The sequence below is a fragment of the Sander vitreus genome, chromosome 23, assembly GCF_031162955.1.
Source record: "Sander vitreus isolate 19-12246 chromosome 23, sanVit1, whole genome shotgun sequence".
NCBI lineage: Eukaryota > Metazoa > Chordata > Actinopteri > Perciformes > Percidae > Sander > Sander vitreus.
Genome location: NC_135877.1, coordinates 18,699,437 through 18,710,578, shown reverse-complemented (window position 1 = coordinate 18,710,578; position 11,142 = coordinate 18,699,437). Strand labels below are relative to the sequence as shown.

Sequence of the window (11,142 nt, the reverse complement as noted above, 5' to 3'; positions counted from 1 at the left end):
AGCCCAAATCTTTTTTCAAATTCATATATTTAAATCTTTCGTTTTTTGAGTATTTAGGCTAAGCATTTATACAGTATTTCTAACCAGAAACTGCATTATTCAACCTTAAATTGACTCTAAAATTAAAAAATAAAAACTATATGCTGTTATTGATAAAAGTGGGTTAACTGCTCCTTTATGTTTCATTACAGATTTAACACATCGACACCGGTGAAGCTGTTGAGTAAAATCGTAGCACATTATTTTATCTCAAGCTCTATGCTTTTATTTTGAAGGCACCACCGCCTGTCACAGCCTGTAGAATTATTGGTCTTTTCACTACTCGCTCAGCTAAACCCTTAGACAGTGACGCCACGAGTGTGATAAGTCACACGTTATCTTGATTGACAGCTGGATATAGACAACAGGGAGCAGGGCTGCTGGCTGCTGATCTTATTATAACTCTGCACTGACACATAAGTAGGAGCTTTGAGGATAACACTTAAATTGTGCAATACAATGTAGTTTAGGTTAAAAAGTCCACATTCAGATTTATTACAAATGTGTTGATCTGATAAAAACCATAATTTAATCTCCTACATCCACTGCCATTTGTCACCAAAGCTTCCAAACCCACCTGTAATAAATGTTATTTGCTGTAAGTTTTTAATTTTAGAGTAGGAATCAAACTAATTAAAGTTGTGGAGATTTTTTTCATGTTTGGTCTTAATTTAATGGTTCAATTTAAAAAAATAAATAAATTATTTACAAAGAGGATTTCCTGATTGTAAGCCATGCCATACCAGTGAACTCAGGACATTGATTCGAAACCTGCAAGTTTTACATTCCCCGTGTAGGAAAATGAGGATTTCAAATTATTTAAGACGAGGAGAGGCACGTTTGTTTGTACAGTACCATTCAAACACAAAGTGATTAACAGAAGACATGAAATGACATTTAAAAGACAACAAGAGCAAATACATACATTACATACATACATTTAGTATGTAATCCATGCTGGTAAACTCATCACAAACCACTGCAGTGCAACTTGAATTGGTGGTATTATACACTGTCACTGGTGTAAAACTTGAGATTATTTTTCAAAACAAAAGTGTAGTCCTACGGAGACTGAATCAGAGTTAAGTCTGATTGAAATTTCTGTTGGAAAATGATTTATTTTATTTTATTTATTATAAAGTTAGGCTTATAATTATAATATACTATTAATAATATAATAACTTGCTGTTTTATAATTGTGGCATCTATTATTCTGTTTCTTTTTGTCTTTTTGTCCTTGTGTACAGTAGAGTAACAGGTGTAAAAACTTAAATTAAAGTAAATGGAAAGGAGTCGAGGTGAGTGAATCTATTTAATATTTATTTTGGTGCAGGACCATTAAGGAAATAAGTTATGTTAACTTTTAGTTAAAAAAAAACAAAAAAAAAAAGCTAGTTAAAGAGATATTTTCTTCAAATGCTGCAGTGACTCAGCATTTTTTTTCAGAGTTTCTTTTTTTATTTGGTTTTATTTTTTATTTATTTTGTGAACATTTGTGTATGTTTTTTGATGTGGAGTAATTTGTCCATTTACCGGCAGGTGACAGCAGCAAACAACAGCTCTGCAGAAATATCCTCACGAATAAGAAGTATGAAACCCGGATGTGACGTATGTAGTGCAGAATCAAAACAGTTAACGTTTGACAGCTCGGCACTGTCCCACTAAAGGCTTATAAAATGTAATGGGAAAGGTTACTGCCAGTGTTAGAAATAAACTACACTGTTTAGATATTGGAGCGAGTTTTTACCGGACTGTCGAGGAATGCTAATGCGAGGAAAAGGTACTTTTGGCTAGTTTTAGCAGCAGCATCATCTCTTCTCTATGTGACTACCTGGTTAGCTTCCACGGCTAACGAAAGTTGCTCCATGGTTATCTATGGGCTGAACATTACCATATATAGACCGGCCACAGAGCTCCCTCGCCGGTGAAATGTAAACGGTGACTCCCGGAGGAGGCTGACAAAGGGCGAGCAAAAACAAAACTCAGCCTGGAAGATAAAAACACGCTTCGCCATGTCATCTGAGCAGATTATTGCCATCGTCATGGATGACAAAATCTACGAGGTGAATAAAAAGAAGCTGATAGAGAAGAGCGACTACTTCCGTGCACTGTACAGCTCCGGGATGAGGGAGTCCACCGAGGACTCGGTGCAGCTGCAGGGGCTCAGTGTCCCCGGCCTGGAGCTGGTCCTGGAGTTCATCAACACCTCCAAGGTTCAGGTTGTCAACGAGACTCTGGAGGACCTGATTGAGACCGCCTCCTTCTTACAGGTCACCTCCATCCTCAAGCTCCTCACCTCGGAGATCCGCCTGGACAACTGCGTGGAGCTGTACAGCCTCTCTGAAGTTTACGGGACTCATGATCTGCGTAATGCTTGCCTCAAATACATGAGCTGCTACTATCATCCCATGCTGAGGCGGCCAGAGTTCAGCAGCCTCCCCTCTACTGTCAGAGACCAAGTCAGGGAGATGCGCATGAAAGGCACCGCCACCTTGGTAGCCATCGGAGACTTCACCTGTCTCTCCCTGGACGTGCCCGATCAGGATGAACCCTGGTCCATGCTGAGGTATGGAGAGGTGGAGCAGCGGTGGAAACCGCTCGCAAACAACCTGCCTCCAGATATGATCAACGTCAGAGGATATGGCTCAGCTGTCCTCGATAACTACCTGTTCATAGTCGGTGGATACAGGATGACGAGTCAGGAGATCTCTGCGGTGCACTGCTACAACCCCTGTAGGAACGAGTGGAACCAGGTGGCTCCGCTCAACCAAAAGAGGTAAAACCACATCTACACATTTTCTCTCAAATATCAATAGCGGCTATCATGTTTAACTTACTGCATCTATTCCTTTAGGTCCAACTTCAAGCTGCTGGCAGTACAAGGGAAGATGTACGCTGTAGGAGGCCAGAGTCTGGGCACAGTGGAGTGTTACAGCCCAGAACAGGACTGGTGGACCTGTGTGTCCTCAATGCCCAACCCACTGGCTGAGTTCTCTGCCTGTGAATGCCAAGGGATGATCTATGTTATGGGTGGATACACTGCAAGAGGTTGGTATAACTCAGCTCCGTATACGGTCATGCTATCACACACAGTGTTACACACATACAATTACAAACAATATAAACTGGTACATAAAAACAGCGATGGCCACTTGTCCCTTTGTCCTGCAGACTTTTGAAAAGTCTTATTGCCCGGAGGGTGAAAACAGTCTTTGAAACAAGCAATGTGCGCCTTGATGCTACAATATTGCTTATGTGATAGTAGCAGTGAAAATAAATGAAGACCTGGACGGCTAATAATGGTGGTAACAGTTAGCAACATGGAAAGTAATACCTTCACTTCATTGCATTGAGGCGTTTTTGCCTCTGTCTTTGGTATTTTCAAAATCAGGAGGACACTGTCGTGTATTATTACTTATATAACTTCAATTATTAGGGCCTTGGCATTGTTGGGTGCACAGGATGTTACAGTAATTATTGCTGCCCGAGGGCATATTTGAAGGACACTAGATTACTTGATTAAAAAGTCGATCTCACACATCTGAGTTGGTTTCAATTATTAATAACGCTTACAGTTTCTTCAATTGTTATTGTATATTTTTGTAAAGTTCTAAATTCTATTGTATTGTTATACTGTATACTTAACAGTATTTTTATACATATATATATATATAATTTTTTTTTTTTATTCTTATATGTTAAGTGAGTGTTGTACTTAGAGAGCAAAGATTAACCGGAGTCAAATTCCTTGTTTGTTTGCGCAAACTTGGCCAATAAAGCTGACTCTGATTTAACAGCAGCAAGCAATTTAGTTTTTTAATTCACCCCTCATGCTACATACTGTACACGTATTTTGTTGGTGGAGGTGGTTTTATCGCAGTAGGGGTGCACCGATCCGATATTAAGATCAGATATCGGTCCCGATATTGACAAAATAGCTAGATCGGGGATCGGAAAAATTAACAGATCCAGTTTTGTTAGTTTTTTTTCCCTCTGTCGCACATGTGTCGCATGCTGGAAGAGTTGAGTGTACAAATAAATAAGAATTCAATACATTACATCTATGTTATTTTGTCTTAGTTAGGAAAGTAATGTTTAGTTAGGAAAGTCTGGTGCCTTTAGTCTCTTCCACATGGTGGAAGGAAGGTATAAGGTAGAAGGTATACAGTGTATTATTAATTCAACAACGGTATCAGATCGGTATCAGGTATCGACAGATACACAAAGCCCAGGCATTGGTATCGGTACCGTGACTGAAAAAGTTGGATCGGTGCATCCCTAGTTGTCAGGTATAAAAAAAATAACTTCCTCTTGCGCTGCATGTTTTCTGAAACCAGACCTATACCCTTGGTGCTGCCACATGTTTCTTTCAGTTTTGTGTCTTTGAGTTTAACATGTTTTTTTTGTGTGTCTGACAGACAGGAACACAAGTGTTCTCCGTTACTGCCCCATGTCTGACACCTGGACGGTGTTTCGGTCCTGTCCGGCGCACATCCGCAAGCAGCAAATGCTGTCGGTGGAGGACACAATCTACCTGGTGGGTGGCTACACCCACGAGCTGGAGGTGGGCCAGCGGCAGCGGCGTCCCAGCCAGACGGAGGACGTGCTGACGGTGCAGTCCTACAATGTCTCCACGGGGGAGTGGATCCAGCTGAAGGAGAACACGTCCAAGTCTGGCCTGAACCTGACGTGCACGCTGCACAACGACGGCATCTACATCATGAGCAGGGACGTCAGCCTACCCACTAGCCTGGAGCACCGTGTCTTTCTTAAGTACAACATCTTCTCTGATGCCTGGGAGGCCTTCAGACGCTTCCCGGCTCTGGGACAGAACATGCTGCTCTGTTCGCTTTACCTACCCAACGTGCTGTGATTGAGAGGGCTGATGGGAAAGACTAACAGAAGTGGAGCCCATGCGTAGTATATAGGCCAGTGTGTGGCTTGATTGTTATGGCACAGAATGGGGCTCTGTGGCATTAGTGGAAACTGTGTCCGGTTGCCAGGTTGAACACCTTGTGACCTTTGTGCCTAAAAAAAACAACAAAAAAAACCTGCACTACATTGTACATACTGCTGCGGATGCAAATACAAAAGCTACAATGGCAAATAAAGTGATGAAACGGCATGGCCCGTAGGTCAACAGCATCATAACAGCTAGCCCCAGTTTGTGCCTCTCATGTATTAACATTAGTCACAGTGGAAATCATCTGTTTTTCTAAGAAATAATTCCCTGGAAAGTTTAAAAAGCCCAGGAGGACATTAAATAACACTTACTGCTGCTCCTAAGGTATTTCCAGGATATCTCAGACTATCTTAACCACCTGGATGAGAAAATATTTTGTCTGCTGCACAATTAAAAAGATTTTAAAACTGTTTCCCAACTTGCGACTTGTTTCATATCCAGGTGACTTGCCGGTTGCCATCTTTGTTTGGATTGGGAAACAGATTTGCATCTTGGGAAACTGGCTAACATATTTTTTTTTATTGTGCAGTAGACAGAATATTTTACCATCTAGATGGTTGGAAGAGTCTTAGGATTCTGGAAACATCTACACAACAGCGGTAAGTGTTATTTAACGATCCCTCTTGGTTTTTCAAACATTGTCGAGTAATTATTTATACAACGGATGGTTACCACTGTCGGATGTAATGCTAATACATGAGAGGCACACAAACTGGGTGTACATAACATCATGCTTTTAAATTTATAGGCCACAGTATTCCCAATGTTTACACTCCCAATATGGCATTGGCGTATATGTTTATCCACAATTCACTACAAACCTTAAGATATCTCGGAAACAAAACTCATTTCTCATTCTCATGTCTTCATGAACTGTACATAGCAGATAATCATGAAATATGGCTTTGGTTTTACACTGCCAGTTTTATGGGAATTAAAGGTTCCTTGAAAGTTATTGTTTGGGATCAGAGAGAGCTTAATGTGTTGTATGTACACTTGCACAGTCTTATTTTCCAGAGATAAACTAAGTGAAGCTTAAAGCGCAATTCCATGAAATGAACGATGCACATGTGCCTTCTGCAACCTCAGTTAATGGAACTTAATACAAAAAAAAGCACACAATGCAAGACTTTGTTACATTACCAGCAACTGACCAAAATGGGTGTTTGTTTTTCTCTCTGCTAAAGCAGATTTTGTTTTCATTAAGGTACTTTTAAGTTCCTTTATCAAATATTGGAGGTGTGCCGACACGAGAAATAAGCTTCGAAGCAAAACGTTTTTCTGAATTGCTGAAGTTTTGGGTAAATGCAGCACTTTTGATGTTTGATTTGGTGGATTTCAGATTCTCTCTGCATTACTTTATTGTTTGCCAGTTTTTGGAATTTAGGTCTTGATGAATAAAGATGAAGTTCAGGGGTCTGTTTTGCAGTTCTTTTAATTCACCATTTTATACTGTCATTTCTCCATATTCTACTTGTGTCTCCGAGGTTTGTTCTATTCAAAATTTCTTAATCAACTGAGCATAACACGTAACATCTTTGATGTGACGTCTTAAGATAAGTGAGAAAATGTCATTTGAGTGAACTGACCTTTTAAATAATTACAAGTAATCCCTAGAAGACAGAATGTATGAACCTGATATTTCAAATGGGTTTCAGTGTCACCACTATTATCTGCAGCGCAAGCAGATTACAATTTCAAAATAAATCAACAAACAAATGTGAGAAAAATAAAAAATCACTGATCAAAATCACTTTTTCACTATGATTTAAGTCCAGAGGTTCTCAATTGTTTTTCAGCCAAGGATCCCTTACAAGATAAAGAATATACCGGGGACCCCCTAATCTATAATATTTGGAATAATTTGATGTAGCCTATTTTTTTTACACTTCTATAATCTTAGTTATGCAAAATAACAACACGAGAAATGTATTAGAAAGATAATACGAACATTTTCACCATCTTAACAAAGAATACCCATAAAAAAAGGGCTGATTTGAAGTGCATTTCAGAACACACACACACACACACACACACACACACACACACACACACACACACACACCAAGATAAGTATGAAGTGAGTGTTTCACTCAGTGCGTACATAAGCACGGATTCAATACGGTAGGCTTTTTAAAATAATATACAATTTGTTAGATTAAAATGTGATCTATTCATTATTAAAGATATAAAAATTTCAATATTTGCCTTTTGAAAAAAAAAAAAGAATGTATATACTGCATATATTTCAATTTTTTACGAAGCCCCTGGCAGTGTGACAGGCACAGCGAATCACTGATTTAGTCCATCAAATGTACAAAAACAGCACAAACAAAAATCAGAAAACAGTACAAAATGCCCATCACAATGTCCCAGAGCCCATGATGACTTTTTAAAATGGCATGTTTTACCTGACCAGCAGCCCCCAACCCAAAGATTTCACAATTTATAGTAATATAAAACTAATTTAAAACAGGAAAACCCTGTCCTAAGTCTTCGAAACCAATGAATACTTGAGACTTACTGTAAATGATCAACTGAAATGTCATTGACTCCAATAAATACCATCCCACATGACCAAAATCATCCAATATGCCCTAATATATTTCTCTCTATGGAATATTTATCTATAAAAATGGCCGCATGTTTCCTTCTATGACTGTAAAATGCAATCTGAATTTAACATGCTTGACAGAGAGATTTAAATATGGTGATGCATCTCAGGCTAAAAGAAATCCAAGTAAAAAACAACCAGCAGGGGGCAGCACATGCTTTTTAAACATTACAAATCTCAGCAGACATTCAGTATTTTCCACCTTCACAAGGACTCCCTTCTTCAAAGAAATGACATATATTTAAAACAAATCATCTTCCATATTAGCATTAACATGCATTTTCTGAAAAAACTCACTCCTTAAATGCTATGAAAGACAAGTTTAAGTTTAAACATGAAATCTGCCATACCTGTAGGCTGAATCACCCCTGTTTTAAGAATGTGTCATCATCTAGAGGTCATAAACATGGATGGATGTGATAGTTTTTACCTTTTGTTGCATGGTGTGGATAGAGTGATTGAAATAGTGTTTCTTTAATTGACCGTGGCTGCCACTAGGGGGGGGGGGGGTGGCAGAGGAAATCAATTGTTGCCAGCAGTTGTCAAGATTGATCCTCTATCTGGGGTCAGACCACAATGATCTCTCTCACACCTCCACAGCGGAGGCCATCGAGACCAATCACTGCTCATGGGACAAATACTGCAAACTGTGCCTGGCTTAGAAAAAAAGATGACAGTGTGTGTGTGTGTGTGTGTGTGTGTGTGTGTGTGTGTATCAGTGTGTGTGTCGGTGTGTGTTGTGCCATCACTAAGACTAAATAATGCTGACAATCTAATGTTATATTGTAGCTGCATAGACGACAGTATTGCATATGTTTTAGTCTTTTTCTTTGTGTTTCCTTGGCTGAGAGTCAATTGAAATATTGGGCTCTGTATTCAGAGGTGAGCATGCATCTGTTGAGTGTGAGACGGAAAGAGGAGGGCTCTTAGGAGAGAGAGAGAGCGAGAGAGAGAGAGAGAGAGAGAGAGAGAGAGAGAGAGAGAGAGAGAGAGAGCGAGCGCATACACTACTGAAAGTAGACATGTAAGTGTAACAGAGAGAGAGAAAGATCCAAGGACAGACGGCACTAAGGGGAGGGGAAATAACACACTCTCAGTCACACCTACCCAACAGCCGTCACGCAGACTCTGTACGAGACAGAACAGATCTTGACAGTGAGGAAGATGCATGTCTACATCAGAGGAGCGTCCAGGACAGGTCAATAGCTCCTAAAGCTACTGAGAATAATACATGCCAAGGACTACAAACACAGAGAAAGACAGAGAGCGAGAGAGAGAGAGAGAGAGAGAGAGAGAGAGAGAGAGAGAGAGAGAGAGAGAGAGAGAGAGAGAGAGAGAGAGAGAGAGAGAGAGAGAACAGCAAGCCCAGAGGGAAGGACATTTCAGAAAGGGCAAAACAGAGTGGAAGAGGTTACAATTGCAGGTTTATTTTGGACATAAACAGCAATCCTTAAAAAGCTGCCTATTGGGGTTTCTCCACCACACTGCACACGGACATCCACTCTGTCTCTTACTGTCTGCAGAGAGCTCTGCTGCTGCGAGGGTATATAGTATCTGCTTCTGTGCACAGCACCAGAAAAAGACTGCTTTACAGTCCGAGACCATGAGTGAGGCGAAGAAAGGTGAGCTTGCCATCCGGGATAAAGCCATCCTTCACCAGCAGAGGCGTCTGAAGCAGGCCACCCAGTTCACACACAAGGACTCAGCTGACCTCCTGCCTCTGGATGGGCTGAAGAGACTGGGCACATCTAAAGACTTGGTGAGTGGACTCTTAGAGACTCTAAACAAGTGCTTTAGACAATCAGGTCATGATTTACTTGATTGGAGAGGCTGTTCTGTGTGTTGCCAGGTGCTTAGCAGTTCAGGGTTGAGTTTAAGTGGAAGTAGATGTCACAATTGTACGGTAGAAGCATGTCACATTTAAAAGAATACTTAACTGATTTAGCATTGCACTCCTGTGATAATGTAAGACTCATGTTGACAATTGAACTAGAAATATCATCTTTTATATTCCATGCATTCTTCTTCCTTGTTAAAGTGGACATATTATGCTTTTCCGTATTTTCTGTCATATCTACAATGTTATAATGTTGGATTTTCATGTTAAACGTTCAAATAATGAGGTAAACATATTTTAAAGGAATTGGAAACGTTCCGGTTTCAATTGTTTTTTTTACTAAGTGTTACGCAACTCTAAGCCGGCCTTCTATGATTGGTCATCTTCTCCAGGTAGGCAGGACTGGAGTGTTTTTATTTTAAGCCACTGCGGTGTCAACATTGTCGCATTTAGCTAAATGCTAACATCAGTAAAATGTCATCTTGGTTGCCAGTGTTGTTAAATTCTCCCCAATTCCGGGTCGCATTACTGCGGAAACATGTCCGATTGGGTAGTGTTTGGTTCAGAAGCCTTTTTCTGTGATTTTTTACGGTAAAAAGTGCGGCTTCGTTTCACTACAATCTGACGTTAGCCTACTGCTAAATATTAAGTAGCTGCATGATAACGCAAAATAGCTGTAGTCTTGGCGGCCAATGCTGGTAATTTCTCCCCTCATCTCGATCACTTTACTGCTGGGACATGTCCGGTTGTGTAATATTTGGTTTAGAAGCCTTTATTGGTGATTTTTCACAGTACAAAGTCCTGCTATATACTCCGTTGCAGTAGCTCCAGCTTCAACTAGCTAGTGAAGCAAAACTGAAACACACCGGAGATTCCAGGAAACATGCTGGCAGGTGCTCCTACACAGCGTCTCATACAGAGGGTGAATACAGATGCAGCAGCCATGGGCAGCAAGAGAAAAATAAAGTGTTTTTTTTAACATTAAAGCATGTAAACATGTTCTAGTACAAACACAAAATGCAAGTATTATCCTGAAAATGCTATATAATACGTGCCTCTTAAAACCTGCCTCCTACATTACCCAAAATGCAACTCAACTGCCAACAGTTCAGTCAGAGATTTGGGTGTATTATGCTAGTAGCGGCTAATATAGCCTCGAGCTGCCAGCCTCGAGCATAGGTAGGCAGCGGGCTACAGAGGTCTCGTAAGCTCATATCTTTCTAACTCAACACTCCAGATGTTTTTCCATTTTCAAACTTGTAGTCCTCAGGCTCAACAGACGCCGACTCAAGTGACATCACTTGAGGCAATATAGATTTCACTCTGCTCCTTCTGAAACCACAAAAGGCTTTATACCACTTCTTTCACCTGGCTTCATATTTGCTCTCACTTGTCACATTTTATTTCAATGTCATGCATACAGAGATATTTCACTCCTAACAATACATTTTGTATGAGCACCATTTTACTGCAATAATGCACTACTTTATGTACTGTATGTCATTAAATGAAGCCTTGAAAAGTAAATTCGTCATTGAAAGGGTCATGAAAGATTCAGAGTCTTGCACTCTGCATGAAGAGGAGGGAAACGTCAAGTCAAAGCCTACTACAGTACACTGTGTACATGCATCCCAAACAGAGAGAGATGCCGTTATACATTCAGCAACACACACATATTTTAGGGTTGAC

The 11,142-nt window shown here is 40.3% G+C and overlaps 2 protein-coding genes across 2 annotated transcripts in view; both read left to right on the top strand.

Moving 5' to 3' along the window:
• The first annotated feature begins 1,641 nt into the window (after positions 1–1,641).
• Positions 1,642–6,421, top strand: klhl42 (kelch-like family, member 42). The gene is made up of 3 exons (XM_078242825.1): positions 1,642–2,815; positions 2,894–3,087; positions 4,458–6,421. Exons 1-3 carry the CDS (start codon positions 2,052–2,054, stop codon positions 4,910–4,912), a joined length of 1,413 nt encoding a protein of 470 aa, XP_078098951.1. The 5' UTR covers positions 1,642–2,051; the 3' UTR covers positions 4,913–6,421.
• A 2,245-nt stretch (positions 6,422–8,666) lies between these two features.
• nrip2 (nuclear receptor interacting protein 2) overlaps positions 8,667–11,142 on the top strand; it is a 30,693-nt gene continuing 28,217 nt past the window's right edge. Inside the window, exon 1 of the mRNA XM_078242790.1 lies at positions 8,667–9,375. Coding sequence (XP_078098916.1) covers positions 8,848–9,375 — 528 coding nt within the window. The 5' untranslated portion in view covers positions 8,667–8,847. The remainder of the gene's footprint in view (positions 9,376–11,142) is intronic.

Coding starts and splice junctions, on each gene's coding strand:
- klhl42 (XM_078242825.1), top strand. CDS start 2,052: ATGTCATCTGAGCAGATTATTGCCATCGTCATGGATGACAAAATCTAC. Junction 2,816..2,893: donor GCTCCGCTCAACCAAAAGAG/GTAAAACCACAT, acceptor CTATTCCTTTAG/GTCCAACTTCAAGCTGCTGG. Junction 3,088..4,457: donor GGGTGGATACACTGCAAGAG/GTTGGTATAACT, acceptor TGTGTCTGACAG/ACAGGAACACAAGTGTTCTC.